This window comes from Drosophila bipectinata, chromosome 2R (assembly GCF_030179905.1).
Source record: "Drosophila bipectinata strain 14024-0381.07 chromosome 2R, DbipHiC1v2, whole genome shotgun sequence".
In the NCBI taxonomy this organism is placed as follows: domain Eukaryota; kingdom Metazoa; phylum Arthropoda; class Insecta; order Diptera; family Drosophilidae; genus Drosophila; species Drosophila bipectinata.
Window position 1 is genome coordinate 18,760,649 of NC_091737.1, and position 19,952 is coordinate 18,780,600.

General features: G+C 47.2%; 3 protein-coding genes and 1 long non-coding RNA gene across 4 annotated transcripts; 2 read left to right on the forward strand and 2 right to left on the reverse strand.

The window, feature by feature from the left end:
• Window positions 1-76: 76 nt before the first annotated feature.
• Window positions 77-1,717, reverse strand: Orc4 (origin recognition complex subunit 4). Its single transcript, XM_017240947.3, has 2 exons — window positions 1,393-1,717; window positions 77-1,333 (listed from the first exon to the last, which is right to left on the reverse strand). Exons 1-2 carry the CDS (start codon window positions 1,597-1,599, stop codon window positions 146-148), a joined length of 1,395 nt encoding a protein of 464 aa, XP_017096436.2. The 5' UTR covers window positions 1,600-1,717; the 3' UTR covers window positions 77-145.
• A 431-nt stretch (window positions 1,718-2,148) lies between these two features.
• Window positions 2,149-2,790, forward strand: LOC108124957 (uncharacterized). Its single transcript, XM_017240922.2, has 3 exons — window positions 2,149-2,346; window positions 2,424-2,588; window positions 2,641-2,790. Exons 1-3 carry the CDS (start codon window positions 2,149-2,151, stop codon window positions 2,788-2,790), a joined length of 513 nt encoding a protein of 170 aa, XP_017096411.2.
• A 148-nt stretch (window positions 2,791-2,938) lies between these two features.
• LOC108125050 (uncharacterized) lies at window positions 2,939-3,968 on the reverse strand. The gene has a single exon (XM_017241061.3). The coding sequence runs from the start codon at window positions 3,876-3,878 to the stop codon at window positions 3,516-3,518; it is 363 nt and encodes a 120-aa protein (XP_017096550.2). The 5' UTR covers window positions 3,879-3,968; the 3' UTR covers window positions 2,939-3,515.
• A 12,191-nt stretch (window positions 3,969-16,159) lies between these two features.
• On the forward strand, window positions 16,160-16,742 carry LOC138926055 (uncharacterized). Its single transcript, XR_011442375.1, has 2 exons — window positions 16,160-16,300; window positions 16,366-16,742. It is a non-coding gene; the product is annotated as an uncharacterized lncRNA (long non-coding RNA).
• The last annotated feature ends 3,210 nt before the right edge of the window (window positions 16,743-19,952 follow it).

Below are 19,952 nucleotides of genomic sequence, written 5' to 3' on the forward strand. Positions count from 1 at the left end.
AGGTTGGAATGCCCTAAATATGCAAAACAGATTGTAGTCAAGATAATTAACAGTTTGGTAATCAATTTTCTTTGCATAATGTACTTTATTTTATTAACAATAATAAATAATTTAAGGAATTTTATAGGACACAACCTATTCGGGGCTAGATCAGCGAGCTCTGGGCCCACTGAGCTACTTCTGTGGGCAGGGCCTGGTAGCGCTGCACCGCCTGTTGAATCTGGCCGTAGGTCAGCGCCAACTTGTGCTTCTCAAACTCCTTTTGGACCTTGCCGCTGGAGCTGCTGCTAACAGAAACGGGCATGATCAGCTCTCCAATGCGAAGGTGCTCAAAGGCCTTGAGAACGATGGACCGCTCCATGCCCTGCATCGTGGAGGACACCTTGGCGAACTTGGAGAGGCGCGCAAATATTATCTCAAAATTAAACGGATCTCGATCGTTGATCTCGGAGTGGTGCTTGATGGCTATGATGAGACACAGCTCGAGGACGGAAAGCCCGCAAAGGAGTTCTATCTTGTCGTCACACTCGTACTGATTGGCCATAGTTCTCAACTGGTCGGCTGTGATATTGGGCGTTTCCGGGCGAACTTGGGCCACCAGCCGGAAGAGGAAGTTCCGGAGAAAGGCTTCACTAATGTCAAAGTCGTAGAGCATCTGCAGGCTGCGTTGCGCATGCTGAGTGGCCAGCATTTTGTGGAGCTGCGTGTTCCAGGTTTTTCTAAACGACTGGTCGATCTCTTCACCGTCTGCCGGGTCGAAATGTTTACGCCCCAAACTCAGTGCTTCCGATTGAATTTTGCTCAGCCGGCGCAATCGAGCCGAAGCTAGCTCTAGTGACTTGTTCTCGGGCAAGGACAGCAGTTCCTCGACTCTGGCCAAGTACTCCTCGAAACGCCCGGAGTTGGGGAACAAAAAGACCTGACGATGGGAGAAACGAGACTTGACTCTCTTCTCCAGGAGCTCGATCACGTCCAGGCGACAAGTGACGCCCAGAACACATATAGGCGCCTGGGCTGACTGGGAGACGTCGAAGAGATTGTAGAGCAGTGTCTGGTTGTGATGTGCGCAGAACAGGTCAAACTCCTCCAGAATGAAGACGACACTCTTGGACTGCCGGCCGCCCGCTTTGAGGCACTGCAGTAGGAATGCAAGGTTTTCGGCAAATGATCCGAAAACCTTACCGTCCGCGGCGTTCTCCAGCCGCATCTGTAGGGTTATGGACTTGAGGGCCACGCGGTCGTCCGTGTGCAGGTTTCCGTCCAGGTGTACAATCAACGTGTTTTCCACAAAGGATCGGTTGTCAATCAAATCCGTGAGTACAGCGTTGATGAGCTATGGAATATGAAGCATAACTAACCATGATGTGGATGTCTATCTCGTTCCATCCTTACCGTCGTCTTTCCTGCGCCCCTAGGACCAATAAGGAGCAGGGAATTGGACTCCCCCATTTCGGCAGTGCGCTGCAGAAGCTGGCGCACATTGGAGCGCTCCTCCTTGTAGCCGTGCAAGGTGGTGTAGTCCCGCTGCAGGCGAGCCTTCAGGAAGCGTCGTACCTTGGCCAGTGTCTTTGCCTTATCCTTCTCGTTGCCCCCCAGCATCTTGGTTTGGAGGCCCTTTGGGTTTGTTTACAGATTTGGGGGAAGCACAAAACGCGCGGCAATAAACAAACAAAACTAATTGCAGATGTTGATCTGTTGAAAAAGGTTGGCAGCTCCATTGGATCTCTAACGACCTGGTGGCATCTCTACAAAAACGACATGGCAGCACTGTTGTGTCGAATTGGGCCACAGCCTCATGTAGATACTCCATAGATGGCGCCCAAGTATAACTGAAATTTATTTAAATGGAGTTCGTTCTTAACTTAAATTTATACAAAAATAATAAGTATTGTGCAGTCCGTAGCTTTAGTTTTTATTTCTAGGAAGCTATTATTTGAGGATAAATTTAGAAAGTACTTATATATATATATATATATGGACATTATTATTAAATACGACTCCTAAACAACGTGCCACTTCGGATATCGATTAGCTTTAATGTCGATCGGAGCAGCAATGAACCGTGATAATAACACTATTTACTCCATTTTGTGTATTTCGGGCTTTTGGGCACTTTTTATTATATACCCCCAACAGTAACCAGAGAGCATGAACACGCAGTGGATTATTCTTCTGATTTCGATCCCACAGATCCCCGGATTTCTTGAGTTCAACAATGTGCGCTGCATTGTCCGGGATAAGAAGTTCATGGAGTATGACTACTGCTTCTTGAAGTCCGTGAACCGCACTTTCAAGTACCTGTCCCTAAAGACCAAGATCCACCGTCTACCTATTGAAGAATGTGTGGTAATGTGAAACTCCTCTCTTATGGTGATTTCTTTCTGGTACTCTTGTACACTCGTGTCTTTTTGGCATTCTGGCAGACTATGGTCCAGATTCGACAGCGGGAGAACCGAAGGATTCTGTACAACTTCGACGTGAAACTGGATGGTTGCAAGTTCCTGCGGGATCGCAGCAACGTCGTGGCCAACTGGCTTTATCAGATCTTTGAACCCTTCTCGAACATGAACCACACCTGCCCATATAACGTGAGTGGTTACTGTCGATGTTACTGTCTCCTGTTGACCTTCCCGCCTGCAGCACGACATCATTTTGGAGAAAGTGCCGGTACAGTATGTGAATAAACTCATCCAGACAGTCATTCCCGATGGCAGATTCTACATAAACTCCTCCTGGGTCGTTGGGGGCATCACGCGTACCGATTTCCTCATCTACTTTACGAAGTCCTAGGGGTTCCTAATCGTATATGGAGGGCCTGGCTGGTTGTCAAACAGGGACTTCAACCACAGAATCCCCTAAAAAATGGTCCTTATATGACTGTGTGTGTCTGTGGCCCACATTGGTCCTTTCCATTCCTCCCTATTAACTTCCAATAACATAATTTTTATTGGGTTTTATTTGCAGATCGAGAATTTATTCAATATACGAGTAAAGTGCGTGTAAATCTATGAAATTGTTTTAAAAATCGAAAAGGCATCATCTATCATTGATCCGCCCCCGTTCTTAGCGGGATATACATCATGGCAGTCATAATATCCGGAATTTTCATATTTCCATGCCTTTGTGTTCAAAAAAAGAGCTTCCATAGCACACAAAAACTAGGCGAGTCATCACAACGAGTGGACAGACGCGATCACTTAATTACCTGTGCGAACCTTCCGGAGTAGGAAAGCCGCTGGTACAGTGATCACCCGCTGGAGGAGCACAGGAGGAGCTCTAGAGCGGACCGGTTGCTGTCGGCGCAGCCTGACATTCACACCTTGTTAATTATGCGCACGGTCATGCAAAAATCGCGTAATGAGTGAGTGACGGCCATTGAGAGTTGCATTGTCAGCGGACGATGATAGTATAATTGTGCGGGCCGGTGGTGGGGCACCGGGAGCAGACTTTGCCCCAGTGGAGTCCAGAACACCTCCAACTCCCTCCACCGGCAGTCTCTTTTGGCTCTCGACATCCTAGCAAAAATGGAGGGCCGTGGGCTTCACCCGGCCGTACTCGCCATTCTCGGTGGGCGGCACCTTGGCCAAGTTTAGCTCTACCTCCAGAGACCGGGGCCCCTTGCTGGACTTCTTCACGTCCTCGTACAACGGCGAGATATTCTTGCCCAAGCGCCGGCGCCGGGCGTAGAGGTCGAAGTGCTTCGCGCCGTACTCCTGGCGACTTTCCTCGTAGATCTGGTTGATCCTGCGATAGTGGCACTCCTGCATCTTGGGGAACCACGAGAAGCGATCAATCCAGGCCCTGGTGGTCATGTCCATTCGGTGGGTGAACGCGAGCTGGTAGCGCAGCTGCTCCGTGGTGACGATGTCCGCCGGCATTTTCGGTATTTTTTTGTTATGGCGTGTTAGGAATGGGTGAAAAGTATGTAGTTTACTGCTGACGAAGTGAGTCTGTACTGTCAACCTTTGGGAGAGGTATTGTGCAACGCCAATGTGATTGGCAGCTCCTCTTGAAGCCCTCCCTAATCCTATTAGCAGCCACTTGACAGGACGACAGGTGCAGTGCCTCCAGCTGGCAGCTGTGCGAAAAAAAATGCATCATCCTTGTCTTTGAAACAAAAGAGGACAGGTCGGATAAAAAATGGAAGAGATGACATAAGTCGTAAGAGTTACAGGCTACAAAGGACTCTGCCAACTAAGGAAAAGCTTTAATTTTATTATGCTATTTTCAGCAGGATTCAGAAGACAATCAACTTCTGATTTTGGCCATCCCGAACCACTGACTAATCTGATGAATGTGGGCATTCGGACAGCTGCTCCCCCCAATACCAATCCCTGTCCGAGTTCTTCACGGCCCGGAGACGTAAGCCCAGGTGTCATAGCGGAACTTCCAGGCGGTGTATGATTTAAAAGTTCCCTATGCAAATTACCGGAAAACTTTCAACGAGCCTCGGCCATCTATGGCTATTGGTGGCTCCGCAAGTGGAATGCCAATGCAAGTGTGCAAATTACACAAAGAGAACGCGAACTTTAAGCCAAGTTCCGAACTGGGCCAGGCGGCGGCGACTCATTAGACACATGCCAGCATTCACAGGCCGGGAGGAATCATGGGGGTGGTGGCCCATGGATGGATACACCTTTTACGGGGATGAAGAGGGCTGGGGTTGGGGCTGGGGCTGGGGCAGGCGTATCTGTGGGTGGACAGCCGGAGAACGCGTGTGAAAAATCAGGTAGCAGTGGCCCACAAAATCGGCGAGCTCGCAATTAAACGGTAGCAGATAATTGCTATCGAAAGCCGTAATGATGGCCAGATCAGTACTTAGCCAAGTATATGTGGTTTTTGGCCGGCATATAGTACCTGGCCATATCTTGATTGGAGTGTTGAGAGCTTTGTGCCTGTTTCTCGGCTCCCCGGCCCATTGTTTGCACAATTTTCCCATCCGAATCACAATCGATGCGAAATATTCGGAGACCATTACTTTTCTGTTGAATCATCCCGCCAGCCAGATTTTGGACGATTTTGGGAAGCCAAAAACAAAAGAAGTGACAGCAGAAAAAACAGCTCAGGCCAAGAGAATGCTGCGCCGTTCAAAACAAATAAACACGAGACACCTTCCGTGAGGAGTTGCGAGGGGGTACTACATTCTCGGTTCAGGCCTGACCGGGTCAGGGGTCAACCCCTTTTCCACGGGCTGGACTGGGTAAACAACATTTGCGGATTTCACGCCAGGGATCAGACAGAATATTTGATCCTATAACAACTCGGCCAGGACAATGGCCAATGGCCAGAGGATTGACTGACTGGCGCCATGTCTCAGGTCAGGTTTTGGCCAGGACCGGCACCGGATTAGGGCGTAAAAGGACATAATCCAGTTTTGCATCGAGTCCGCTCTGTGGCAAGCGCAGGTAGAACAGGTTCGAGTTTCTGCAAACAGGAAAAGCCAAATAAAATAATAAAGAAGCAAATGCTGAGGCCGAAAACATTAAATAAATAAAAGTCAACGGCAGTCGGCAGTCAGTCAGCCAGCTCATAAACGCCGGGCCCAAACTTCAAATTAAAACGCCATCGGGGCTTTGGCACGCATAGACTGGAGTGGACTGGGCAATGGGGTCTGGGGCTGGCATCCCAAGTCCGGAGCCAAGTCCGGAGCCGGGGTCGTTCATCAACTCTTTATGGTTTGCCGCCGACTCGCCGACTGCCCATAAGCCAATTTGCCAATTTCATAAACTCGGTTTGATTTGCCGCCAAAAACACAGAATAAGACAAAACGAACCACAGAGCCAAGCTCAAAAATCCAACTCGAAACCCCAAAAACGCCCCCAGGCCGGGCAGACAAAATTCCGACTTCCATTTGGATATGTTGTTTACGTGGAAAGTGGCAACAAATCGAAGTTGGCCTAGACCCAGGGTATCCATCAATGGCCATCAGAACCAAAAAGACAGGGGAGTTGCTGAACCTTCAGAGAAAAGGGTTGGGTTAATGAGAATAATTAAAAGACAGAGTAAATGATTGAATTTAATTAAGAAGAAATCACTCTTTCCTAAGATTTGATCAAATATGAGTATGTTCTTTTGACAAAATGTTCCTAGATCCTGGAATGGGAGAGTGGCTAAGAAGCCTACCCCCCTTTTGGACTAACAGGCCGACAGCGCCACTGGCCAAATTACACTTATGGCCATAATTCAATCAGCGCATTATCAATCACCGCGGCTACTTGTCTTGGCCAGTGAGTCAAGTCAATCAGCCATCGCCTCGCGTTCGCTCGCCCTCTCGCTTCCTCGGAGCGCCTGTCCCGCTTGCACTTGAGCGGGGAACATGTTTGAAAGTCATTAACTTAAATGATTCACTTTCTGAGCCATAAATTTCGCCACTAACTGGCAACTTGTGGCTGGAGAGAAGCCAGTCGCAAAAACGCTGGCAGAAATGTCTTGACGAAAAATTGCTAAATAATCGTCTTAAATGAGTCTATAAAAATCGGAATAGAGCTCCGATCGGTAAGATCGGCCGATGGGAGCTCCCGACCCAGAAGCCAAAGTGTTTTCGGGCCCAAAGTGAATTTTCATTGCCAGCGGAAGTCGTAAATCAATTTTTTCATCTACCGAAAGAAAGAAAAAATGGGGAAAATGCCCAAAACTAAGATCTCCCAGTCGAAATATGGATTCGGGCCTAGAAATCCGGGACCGAACCGCACGGCAGAGGGGGGAGGCAGGCGCCTCTCTTGGAGAAGCATCCGCTACCCAGAGATCCGATGTTTGTGGCTACACCGACCAATTTCGGCTAAGACGACAGCCATAATGATAGGGGCCACTTTTGCCGCCACCGCCGCCGCCGTCGCTGCCGCCACGCACGTTATATGTATGGCCGAACGCGAAGGGGGCGGAGGCAGGGGCGTACGAAACGGAAAGGGGCAACTTGTCAGACAATGTATTTGGGTTCCATCTACGTTTCCGTTTCAATGTTTCCAAGACGCCATCACGAGAATGTCAGTGCGGGAACAACGCAACGACGACATCTCACGCACTAGCCGAGGGCCAGTGTCGGAGGGAAATCCCTTGACATGACTTTGTTTCAAATTAATATTTTAATAATAAGAATAATATTTAATAATATTTGATAATTATGACATGCAATGAAAAATCACTTGTTCGGTACGATTCCTACCTTCAAGGTAAACCAGGTCTTAATGCGAAAAGGTTTCTGAGTCGAATCCCGATATTAATTATTTATTTATGAATATAGATTGTTTTATTTTCATTTGTTAATGGATGTTAATGGGACATGGCTACGATAGATGTGTATATCTTTGCCAATTTGCATTCGATTCTTGAATAGAATACCTCAAAAGAATTATAGATCAATTCCCCTTTGAATTGCATCAAAACCTGGACACAAATTTTTGGATGTTCATTCCAATGTTCATATCTTGGCCAATTTTTATCAGATGAGCGGAATACCTTAAACGATTTCTAGATCGATTCTCCACCAATCTGCATCAAAACCTGGACACCAATTTATGGATTGATATTTTTCAAATTTTTTTGGGAGGGTCCCCTGGCAAAATCCGGGATTTCCGGGATTTCCATATATGACCCATTCCAATGTTCATATCTTGGCCAATTTTTATCAGATTCTTGAGCGGAATACCTTAAACGATTTCTAGATCGATTCTCCTCCAATCTGCATCAAAACCTGGACACAAATTTTTGGATCCATATTTTTCAAATTTTTGTGGAGGGTCCCCTGGCAAAATCCGGGGTTCCGGGATTTCCATATATGACCCATACAAATGTTCATATCTTGGCCAATTTTTATCAGATTCTTGAGCGGAATACCTTAAACGATTTCTAGATCGATTCTCCTCCAATCTGCATCAAAACCTGGACACAAATTTGTGGATCCATATTTTTCAAATTTTTGTGGAGGGTCCCCTGGCAAAATCCGGGGCTTCCGGGATTTCCATATATGACCCATACCAATGTTCATATCTTGGCCAATTTTTATCAGATTCTTGAGCGGAATACCTTAAACGATTTCTAGATCGATTCTCCACCAATCTGCATCAAAACCTGGACACCAATTTTTGGATCGATAATTTTCAAATTTTTGTGGAGGGTCCCCTGGCAAAATCCGGGATTTCCGGGATTTCCATATATGACCCTTCCAATGTTCATATCTTGGCCAATTTTTATCAGATTCTTGAGCGGAATACCTTAAAAGATTTCTAGATCGATTCCCCACCAATCTGCATCAAAACTTGGACACAAATTTTTGGATCCATATTTTTCAAATTTTTGTGGAGGATCCCCTGGCAAAATCCGGGGCTTCCGGGATTTCCATATATGACCCATACCAATGTTCATATCTTGGCCAATTTTTATCAGATTCTTGAGCGGAATACCTTAAACGATTTCTAGATCGATTCTCCTCCAATATGCATCAAAACCTGGACACAAATTTTTGGATCGATAATTTTCAAATTTTTGTGGAGGGTCCCCTGGCAAAATCCGGGGTTCCGGGATTTCCATATATGACCCATACAAATGTTCATATCTTGGCCAATTTTTATCAGATTCTTGAGCGGAATACCTTAAACGATTTCTAGATCGATTCCCCACCAATCTGCATCAAAACCTGGACACAAATTTGTGGATCCATATTTTTCAAATTTTGTGGAGGGTCCCCTGGCAAAATCCGGGGCTTCCGGGATTTCCATATATCACCCATACCAATGTTCATATCTTGGCCAATTTTTATCAGATTCTTGAGCGGAATACCTTAAACGATTTCTAGATCGATTCTCCTCCAATCTGCATCAAAACCTGGACACAAATTTTTGGATCGATAATTTTCAAATTTTTGTGGAGGGTCCCCTGGCAAAATCCGGGATTTCCGGGATTTCCATATATGACCCTTCCAATGTTCATATCTTGGCCAATTTTTATCAGATTCTTGACCGGAATACCTTAAACGATTTCTAGATCGATTCTCCTCCAATCTGCATCAAAACCTGGACACAAATTTTTGGATCCATATTTTTCAAATTTTTGTGGAGGGTCCCCTGGCAAAATCCGGGATTTCCTGGATTTCCATATAAGACCCATTCTAATGTTCATATCTTGGCCAATTTTTATCAGATTCTTGAGCGGAATACCTTAAACGATTTCTAGATCGATTCTCCGTCTTTCTGCATAAAAACGTCAAAATAAAGTTTTCGATCGATATTTTTATTTTTTTTGTGTGAGGACCCCTCGCAAAATCCAGGATTCTTATATATGGGCACTTATAATGTGTAAATCTTGGCCTATTCACATCCGATTCATGAGAGGTATACCTTTAATGACTTCTATATTGATTCCCCATCATTCTTATCTAATACATGGCTGCTATGGAAATGAATATTTTGGCTAATACTTATCCAATTCATGAGTGGAATACCTCAAAAGACTTCCACATCGATTCCCTATTAATCTTCACTTGATATTTTTCCAGATTTTTGCAATTGATTCTTAAGCTGAATAAAAAGTAAATTCCCCTTAAACTGGTTATTTTACCCTATAACCTATTTTAGATATTCCCATCGGACCCGAGCCTGTTGAGAAGGCCTGAAAAAACCCCTTAATAAGCCCGTAGACTGGAATTAGCATCGAACAATGGGGAATGCTGGGAGCCAACGCCTCTGTCTAGTAGAAAGGAAACAGCATTAAGTCCAATCCCATTCCAATGCCAATGGGATTATCTATGAGCTGTGAAATCCTTTTAGGCGTAAACTATGGAACCCACACACAGCTACAGGCTGGCCAGACACAATGCAACAAGTGTTGCGGCAGATTGAGCAACAAAAGGTTCATAATTGTGTAAGCCACACAATGCGACACATTCGAGGGCGAGGGCGAGTGTGAGTGCGAGTGCGAGTGCACAGGAAAAGGACAAAGGACAAGGGTCAGGCTGCGTTGGCCTGGCTAATTAGTGGCTGAAAACAAACCATAAGTTAGCCCAAATCCTGCACGCTGATTTGGCGGCATCCTTTTTTATAGCCACTTGAGACTTGGCTCGATAAGGCACCTTTCACGAATCTATAAAATCTCGAATTTATGTTCGACAATATTTGGGAAATTAAATCATTGTCGGCGACAGTTTTATGTTCCAGGGCGTGTCGAGGGAGTCGTGCTGGGGAAACTATTCGGGGAAGAGCACCCCCAGAGGTTCAGATAGCTCCGTAAGGTCCGGGTTCGGGTTCGGGTCCGGGCAGATAGCACGAACGAGCAAATTGGAAAAATGTCAATTATGCGCAATTTTGCTTGAGCAATTGACATTTGTGATTTGTGCTGAACTGCTGTTTTGTTTTGTTTTGTTGTGATTGCACGCATACTTGCGCAAACAAATTGACAAATAGGATTTGCGTTTCTCCGGCCTTTTTTTTTCTCCGGCTACTGGCCATTTTTGAATTAATAAATTGCCGCCAATTTGCCGCTAGCCTTGCCCGGCGTGGAAAACCAGGCAGAGATCACAACGCTGGAATATGGAATATATCAGAAAAGCAATTCTATTGCGTTGTTCGGTGTTCCCCGTCCGATGACGGATTCTAGAAATGAATCGGATTTGAATCCGTGTTATCTCTCGATTGTTTTGCCAGCAAAAAATCAACCGAATCAGAGTAATTAATTTAATTGCTTTTGTTTTTCAGTGAGACATTGCTACTATGTAAGATTGATCTTTGCTTTTCTGCGATCGTAACCCAGATCGGCTCGCTTTAGCTGCCAACTGGTTTGCAATTATTAGGTAATACTTGTAACCTGTACCCGGGGCTAGTAAACCTCCGCCCCTTGACTCATGATGCCTTTAACCCGCCGATCAGGCAAGGGAATGAGGGTTTATATAACATCCATTCAGTATCAAAAACTGTTGCCTACCCTTGGGGGCATGCTCCCCGAGGATCTAGTCTATTGATTATTTTTTTTGTTTTAAATTTTAAATATCGGCGGCTTCCGCTGCGCCAGCCCATTTCGAATGCCACTCGACTGAAACTGATTAAAGATTGCCACCACTCACCTCCTCGCGGGGTGGACCCACGGACCCAGTCCATTCATGAATGACCTCGGCCCAATCCGACCAAAAACTGATTTAAAAACCTTTATCAGGGGCGCAATCGAAACGGAAGTTGCGTTCAATTTATGGGTAAAATTATCTACTGGCCGCGAGAATCGCTCCGTGAAGACTTGCTGAGCTGTGGAAATAAATGGCTGTTTTTGTTGCTTTGGTTGTCGATGGCCGATCGGAGATCTCTCGGCGGACCCTCATTGGTTGGCATCAGGGTGCTGGGCCCCGACAATTGAATTAGAAGCACTGGGCATCAGGACTCATGAATGGGCAGCAGTCAGAGGCATGAGATCAGCATGTTCCCCGACAGCCGAGAACCAGCAACCGACAACCGACAACCACTGAACCCATTTTCTCACCTGTTTAGGTTGTAAAGACTCGAAAATAACATTTATCGTCGCCTGCTGGCTCCTCGAGAGGCTTTACCTCTCTTACTGGCTCTTCGATTGAGTCGAACCCATCGGGAACTCCATCTCCATGTTTGAATTGCATTCGAGCTTGGGTTTTTTGGGCAGCGTCATACGATTTAATTGCTTCGATTGTGTCAGCAGTTTTGTCCATGGAGTACATGTCTTCATCGGGAGATCTGCGATCTGCGGAAGGGGGCGGGCCGGTCGAACCGAGTCCATAGGCTTTCAATAATTTGATGATCATAATCAATGCCTCTTGACTGACATTTGCTGCCGCAGCTCCGACTGCGGCTTTGCTTTCTTTTCGGTTATCGGCTCACCACTTCCCAAAAACCTAACAAAAGGCTCTCCAAACTCCAAACTTGTTGAGAGTCGTTTGATCCTTTTGACGAGGCGCTCCCCCATTGATCCTCCCAGCGAAGATGATTTGGTGGAAAGTCAAGTGCTGCCCGTTTGAAAGGAAGCCGCCAATTTGTCCTGCCCCGAACGGCGATCAGGATAACAAGGCCATCGAGTTGTCCTACACGCCCCTGCCATTCCATCCATTCCGCATCATCCATTCCCATCACATCGATGAGTAAGGAAATCTGTTTCTGCTATAGTTTTTGGTTCTGTTTTTCTATCTCTCCGATTTGGTGGCTTTTAAGACAGAAGTTTTAATGCTCGAATCGCATGCGTAGGTTTTCTATGACGATTAAAACCCTCATATGTCAACTCGGCCCATTCATCATCATCTGCCAGATGGAGACACAGACTCAGACCCAGACTCAGCCTTAGAGGTAGCAAACAGTCGCCAGAGACTGTGCTGATGAGCTCAAATCTCATCAAGAAGTGTCTGGACGGCTGGCTGGCTTGGCTCGTAAACATGTATCTCTGTCTTCTTGAATCTGATTTTGGGGAACTTACAGCACCTACTTCATCTAGCTGAGCCCGGGTCTCCGAGTCGCTGCTTCTCCGGCTGATGACTTAATTTTCATTTCAGTCTGCACTGAGAGAAACGTCTATTGGCGGCAGACTGGTTTTATCCAGTGAGCCTCAACGATTTCTCGCAGTGCTGGCGAGGCACCTTTAACCCAACCTGAGATCAGGTGCCTCAGACTCTTCCGACTCTCGCCGAGACCCGGGCTGGAGCCAGTCGACTACTTGAGCGTCACCACAGTGACACACGCAAGTGTTTGGCCTGTCTCTGGGAGGGAGAGGTACTCTGCCCCTCCCTCCGGCAGCTCTAGGAGAAACCCTCGTCATGATGCAGCGCTTTTCGGCTGAAGTTGCCGGTTGGAAGTCGCTAGTGAAGTTGTTGCAGGTTGTTACTACAAGTATTTGCTCAGATCATTATGGTAGCGCCTCGCCTGCTGCTGCCACTGCCTCTGCCCCGGATCCCGGATGATAAATCTATCTTTTATTAGCATTTCAAACAGCCCGAGTGAGTTGTTTTGTTTTGGCCTGGTCTAATCCCAATTAAAACCACATTTTTCATCGATCCGGTGCGAAGAAGTTTTCAAGTGAAAAGCATTAACCCTCTAAGCCAGAAGCGTGCCTTTGGAATGGGAATTCGGACTATCAAAATATTTATTAATGCTTCGAGACTGTTGGCTCAAAGACCTTAATCCGTCATATGGAGATGTCTCCAAGACTAGGTGCATTAACGTTCTTACGCACCAAACAGGGTTAATTGCCATAAAGAGGCATACAAGTTTTACTTTCAAGGCTCCCCTCCGGGACCTGCAGAGAGCACGAGTCCAGAAATGATTCCCTCTGGAAGTTCGTTTCCTGGGTGTTGCTTATAAATCGCGTGCTGCACTGGAGGTCTTCAAAAACGCTTACGAGGCGATGCCTCCAGGGGCACAGGGGTCCAAGCCATCATCTGCATCCGATTCGGACCCGGGCCTGCCCCCCATTCATTTGGGAGAGTCTCTGGGTTTTGACCGGTCGAGCAGAAGAGCCGGATTCAACCGCGCCCGGGGTCATCTGGCAGCTCCTGTCTTCCAGAGAGGCCTCGGCTAATGATGAGCCCGACCTCTGGCTGGTGCCTGGTGTTGGTACTTTTTCATCTGGTTCGGTTCTTTGGGTAGTGCTGCACGAAATGCCAAAACAAGATTGATTTCCTGAAATCGAAACCTTGGGACACGCAAGGGCTCTAGATCGCAGTGATAATGATGTTTCAAGTCAGTTTTCTTAACGATTCCGACTCTTTTCTTCATCGGGTTTATTTCGGGTGGTGGCTATCGTGGACCCATGGGTCTGAAGTCCGCGTCCCCGCCAGCGAAATGCAAAAACAAATTGTTTGTGGGTCAGCCGGGAGCCGGGAGAGAGGCTAACAAGAGCGAGGGGAGGAGCCCATGGGGGCGTTTCGTTGTTTCAAGAAATTCAAGGGAAACAGAAACAGAATCAGAAACAGAAACAGAGAAAGGATAAAAAGGATGGAGATGCCCGGAGGCCGGGAACGACCTCGTCTGGAGCTCGAATCCGACTCCGCAGCTAGCTCCTTTCTCGGAGACAGCACACGGAAGCCTAATGCTTTGCCATGTGATTTGTGATTTGTGCTTTTGGGCTCGAGCGGTTTCCTTGGAAAACGCGCCATTCTAGGCCTAACTCTGGCAGTGACAAAGCGCTGACCCTCCTGAGTGGAGCAACTGCAGCAGAAACAGAAACAGAAACGTCGGAGGCGCAGCAGCCACAGAACAGCAGCAGCATGCTAATTTATGAAGTAGCAACTCGCAGCGACATGGATGCAGTAATTATAGCTTGCAACTTGTTGCCAGCCAGGCCCAGCTCCGCATGAATGAAAGAAAGCCAGAATGCCAGAGAGCCAGGCCAGTTTGCCAGGTTGCTCTTTTCCATGCTAAACAGAAGCTGTTCTACTGCAGCAGCCCCACCATGTTGCAACAGAAACGGCAACAACAACAGCATCAGGTGAACGCGCCCACTCGGTTAGTACGACCTGGCAAGGTGGCACAGAACTCTGATACACTATCTAAGTAAACTAAGTAGGAAAGTCATTAAAGACAAGCTTTAAAATGAAAATCCCCTTGACGTTGTGAGGATGGGGTATAGAATTACTAATTAATTCATGATCTTGCTACTTACTTTCTTAGCCAAGTAACTCTTAGCTGGTTAGGGAAGCAAAATATCCAACTCGAAAAAGCCAAGAAAAAGGTCCTACCCCGTGGCGTTTTGGCTGTTGATGGGCTGGCTCTGCTGACTGCTGCGCTGCAAACAGCAACATGCGGCATGCAGCAACAGCGACAGCTACATGGGGCAACATAGTTTACACACCTACCGATACCGATTCCAGCTCCACATACACGTCTCCGTCCAAGTCAAACTCAGAGCAGAGTCAGAGGCAGAGTCGGAGGCAGAGTCGGAGTCCGAGTCAGAGTCGGAACAGGGGCTGGGCTCGGACTGCCGAACCCTCTGGCCAGCAACATGCACTTAACTGGTAGCCACAATGCACTTTATAATACCCGGGAACATGGCTCGCATCTCTTGATAGATGCTGCTGCCTCGGACTACCCGGAGCGATCTACCAGGGGGCGTTGCTGGCGCGCTGCAGCAGCTAGAGAGGAGGTGGGGCACATCGACTCCCCCCATCCCCCCACTCTACGGCGATGTTGCACCGTTAGCTGACTTGTGAGCTTAGGCCTCATTTGCATTGGGCCATAAAAGTCGGTGGCCCAGTTCTCGGGCCTATTTCTCGAACGCTTGACTGCGAATGCGAATCCAATTGCGGCGAACTTGATCCGGCGCTAGGCAGCGACCTTGGATTAGCGAAATCCGGTGAATCCGTTCCGTTTCGTTCCGTTCCGCCCTGCCCCTAATCCTTCCTTCCTGCAGGCTGCAGGCAGAGGGCTCATTAGGCTCACCACCACCCACCATTCACAGGTAGCCGGGCGCAAGGGTTCTCCGGTGGGTGGCTGTGTACCAAAATATAATTAGCCAAACTCTTGCAAATCTCTTTTTAATGTGGTCCGAATCAGCGGGGGCGCGAACTCAGATTCCTCATTGAAATTGGAGCGTATCGGACTTGGACTTGCAATCGGAGGAAGTGTGAAAAGTCGATGCTGAAACAGCGATGCTGAAATTTCCGAAAACTGAGAAATTAAAAGCGCAGCCGCCTCTCATCATCATCAGCACCATCCTCGTCCTTCGTCCCATCCTCACGCACTCGGAGAATTAAGTCGATTGTGAGTTCTTCGTTTGTGAGTTCTGGGTTCTGAGTTCCCACTTTCGAAACATTAAAGGTGCCGCTCGGCCAGAGGATTCTGGCTCTGTGGCGCCAGCCAAGGAGACTATATAAATCATATCACTCGCACACAGAAAGGAGCCAGGAAGGGGGATCGTCCGAAGCCGGGGCCTTTGTTAATTAATTGTAAGACTTGTCTTTGGGGACTAGAGTGGCTAACCTCTAATATTGAGTGAGAAAACCACAGAGAGGACAAGTACTAGGGGTAATACTTGCCAAAGAATATTAAAAATGGGCTGTGATAAAATCGCAGGAAAGGTTACACTTTGGGAAACCTTTTAAGCAGCGTCGCTCAAAGGGAACCACACCAAAAAAACATGAACAGCAACAAAGCCTGAAAACATCAAATAACTTGGAACCGAAAAATGAAATGTTTGGAAATTTGAAAATAATTGTTGACTTTTTATTATTGTAGTGGCGGCACCCGTTGTGGCAACAACGTAACAAGTGTCTGCACAGCACTCTCCCCTCTGGCCCTCCTGGCCCCGACCCTCTTGGCTGCACATGCGCAGTCCCAAAAAAACTTCCGGAACAACAACAATCAGCTACGTATGTAAATAGGAAAAATTTAGTTGTGTCACATTAAAAAGCAATTATCACCTTAAATTAACCAGCGGAGTCGCAGCTCGTACAGTGCCATCGATGTAGTCGTAATATTTAAATTGCTCGGAGCGACTAGACATTTTTTCTAATGACTTTTCAAAAAAGGAGCCCTGAGGCACTGCGGCAGCCGGGGTGGGGCCACCCCTGCCCAAATTAACTTGTTGCTATTTTCAATTGGATGCCTTCGGTCCGGTGGAGTTCGGCAGTCGGGAGGTTTCAAACGGGCGCGCTTTTAATTCGTTTTAAATTATTTTGTGGCCGGAGTGGATTCTTTTAAGGCAAGGTTTAATTTAGCATGGAATTGAACTGTGCTGTGGGGGTTGGAACTGCCAAACCGTGCTACTCTGGGGCTAAATAAAAGCTACATGGGTTAAGCTTCTAAACATAATTTTTATAAAATATTGTTGGCCTTTTGGGCAGTGCTCGCACCACTGTGTCTGGACTAAAAAAAAGAAAATAGGTGATTTTTGTGTTTTGACGGAAACATTTGTCAGCGATTTTCCAGCGCCACTGGAAACATTTTGAACAATTTAATTAGAATCAGCTAAGCCCATCAGAGGCGGGGAAAAACAGTTGCCAATGTGATTTATGCGCAGAATGTGTGACACTTGTCGCCTCCATTGTCGGCTTACATCACACAACGGTGGCTCCAATTAGCGTTGGATGATCGGGACTACATCTGAAGCAGCTTCACCAGCAGCAGCATGAAAAGGCTCTCCCCCACGGTGACCCACCACGTCATAGGCTGCTGCTGTGCGGGAATACCGTTCTTGTGTGGGCCCCACCCAGCTCCATTAGTCAGCTTCACGACCACCCCTTCCAGAGGGTAGCACTGCTGGGGTACAAGGATCAGTCCAGTGCTCCCGCCTTTTCGACTTTCATTTCTACCAACTTGCAGAAAAACAAGGAGCAGAATCAATAGAATCTGCACGAGTCGATGAGGTTTTGTCATGAATGCCGTGGAGTTTGGCGCAATCTCTCGGTAACCCCTCTTTTGGGTACAATATCCAGGGGAAATTTTCGAAATTTGGATGATTCAAAAATACAAAGTCTGCTTGGACTTTCGGATTTTGAAAAAAAATAAACTTTATTAGAAATTATAATATTTTAATTTTTTAGGATCAAGTTTTTTGCTTAAGTCTTTTGTTTTATTGATACATTTTTCATCTGACTGATCGAATGACTTTATTTTTGATTAATTTATCTTATTTAGTGAGTAAGTAAGAGTAATGCCTCCAAAATCAATGACTAATTTGCACTTCAGGATAACAGTTTCCGGCCATTGTGATTCGGTGGCTAATTGGTGCTAGCTGCGGAGTCAAAACCCGGTCCAAACGAGTCGCGCTCTCGGTCCAAACCACAAATCCTAGAGTTCAATGAATACATCAACAGTGGTGCCTCAAAAATTTATTGGCCGCTAGCCCGGACGGTGCTGCCAATTAACGCCAGGATGAAAGCCCCTCATAGCCGAGAGAGTGGAACCGAGTCGCAGCCACCGGCGTCGATCTTTGAACGAAGCCGGCTCTGCGATGAAGTCGTTCCCGTGTCTGGAGTCGTAAACTCTGATTTATTTCGAATTGAATGTCAATACACACCGCCGCCCGGCAACCGCCACTGCTCCACCATGCTGGTCCGGGGAACCGCAGGCGGTCCTGACCCAATTTGGAGCCTGCTGTGGCGCTTCCATTAGCCTCCTCGTACATCATAAACAGATTCATAAAAGTCTGGCCCGGCACTTCTTTATGGCGTTCAAAGGCGCATCGAATGTGTGCCCGCTGGAGTTTGATTTTCGCAACAAACAAAACCAGATTGTACCGCGGCTGACCTTTCCCCCTAGATGCCCCTCTCCCATCCAGGGCAACTCATTAAAATGTAATTTGAGCGCCTTGGCCGCAGAGCCGGTCAAGTGAGCAGGCCATCAAACGCGGCCCGGAGTCAGTTTCCATTTCATTGAGCCAACTCGGTAGTAGCAACCCCCAGGAGCTCTCTCGCTCTCTCGGTCTTGGCCAGTCTGCATCCCTTTTTGGCCAACTACTTGACTGATTGGCCTCCCGCTCGCACAAGGGTTCACTCGTCCCGTCATTTGTGGCACATTATTATTTAAATGATAAATTGTATTTGACCGGGAACTTTGCGGCTAGCTGTTTCAGGGTTCCTGGGTTTCGTGGGTGTTTCCGTGCCGCGCTTTCCCCCTCAATAGCCAGAGACTATTGAATCCCCGCCCCCGAAGAAGTGGGCGTTTTTGCTGCTCCTTTCGAATTTTCCGTTGATTTTCTTTGCCGGTTTTCGGGTTTCCTCGTCGCTGGTCCCTTCTCGGAAAATTAATCGTCTCATTTGTCGAAATGCCTGGCGCTGGTCTTTAATTTGGGAATTAATGTTATAAGGTAATAAAATCGATTTGGCTTCCGAATTCGAAGTGATTTCCTAACCGAATAAGATATCAAGGCGGCAAAGCTCGAAGCTTTGTTTTGGCCTCATTGCCGCCAATACTTATAATCACATTGAACCGAAAAAAGTAACCTTTCTTCCGATGAGAAAGCCTAATGGATGCCACATATTTGGGGGCACAGATCTATTAGACTGGGTCAATAGTGGAAAAAGGTAAAGGTAAAGGTGAGAAACTGGCTATTTGGCTAATAAATGCTATTAACTGGAGTGTACTTGGGAGTAAGCACACAAACCCACTTACAGAAGGGGCTTTTAATCAAATACCGATGTGGAAAATGTAATATATACCAAAATATATTAAAATACGAGAAGATACAATATCGGGATGCCCCACATCTCTCTGGACTTCTGCGACACTTTGATGAATTAATTCGCCGTCTGATTGACTTGCAAACGTGTTTGCTTGACATATTTGCACGTGTCTGGTGGGGAGGTAATTTGGTTTTGATTTATGGCCAATTAATCGCGGCCCGGAGAGCCTCTCGCACGCAGACACGGCCGCAAACACACACTCCGCCGACTTAGTGGGAAAAGGAACAGTGGCCGTAGCCGGCCGCAGTTGCAGTCTAATCATAATTTGCATTTAATAAATATTTCATTAAGTAATTGCAACAATTACGTGCACTCGAACTGCTCCCTTTAAATTAGTGCACTGCTGCCGACCGGGTCACAACAGCAACGGCTGTGAGCCGTGGTGAGCTCCACCCGGGCCTGGGGATTAACATTTTAAGCGGATCAGATCCAGATCAAGATCCAGACCCGCCTTTTGCTAATCGATTGATGCTGGCCTGCCCGACTTTTAATGCAAACTCTATTGGTATTTATATTTTTTGTGGCACTCTCGAAGTCTGGCTAATTGCCGTCGCTCTGGCTCATGAATATGCATGGCGGCGGAAATCCTTCTCAGGTGACAACCGTCGGGTCAGCAGGTGGGAGCAGGCGGGCAGGCCGTCGCTAGTCTTTCCATCGAGTCCGCTGTGCGCTCCGAGCTATGACTTGTCTTGTGAATGAGACGGCCGCCCGGCCACCGAGAAGCGGCCACGACGGCCACTGTCGCTTCGCCAGAGCCACAAAGCTACAGTTCCGGCTGGGCCAGAAGGGCCGCCATTTTGAATCGATTCTGCGCGCGCTCTTCCGCTCTCGTCCTCTC

Coding starts and splice junctions, on each gene's coding strand:
- Orc4 (XM_017240947.3), bottom strand. CDS start 1,599: ATGCTGGGGGGCAACGAGAAGGATAAGGCAAAGACACTGGCCAAGGTA. Junction 1,334..1,392: donor GGGGCGCAGGAAAGACGACG/GTAAGGATGGAA, acceptor CATATTCCATAG/CTCATCAACGCTGTACTCAC.
- LOC108125050 (XM_017241061.3), bottom strand. CDS start 3,878: ATGCCGGCGGACATCGTCACCACGGAGCAGCTGCGCTACCAGCTCGCG.
- LOC108124957 (XM_017240922.2), top strand. CDS start 2,149: ATGAACACGCAGTGGATTATTCTTCTGATTTCGATCCCACAGATCCCC. Junction 2,347..2,423: donor TACCTATTGAAGAATGTGTG/GTAATGTGAAAC, acceptor GCATTCTGGCAG/ACTATGGTCCAGATTCGACA. Junction 2,589..2,640: donor ACCACACCTGCCCATATAAC/GTGAGTGGTTAC, acceptor TCCCGCCTGCAG/CACGACATCATTTTGGAGAA.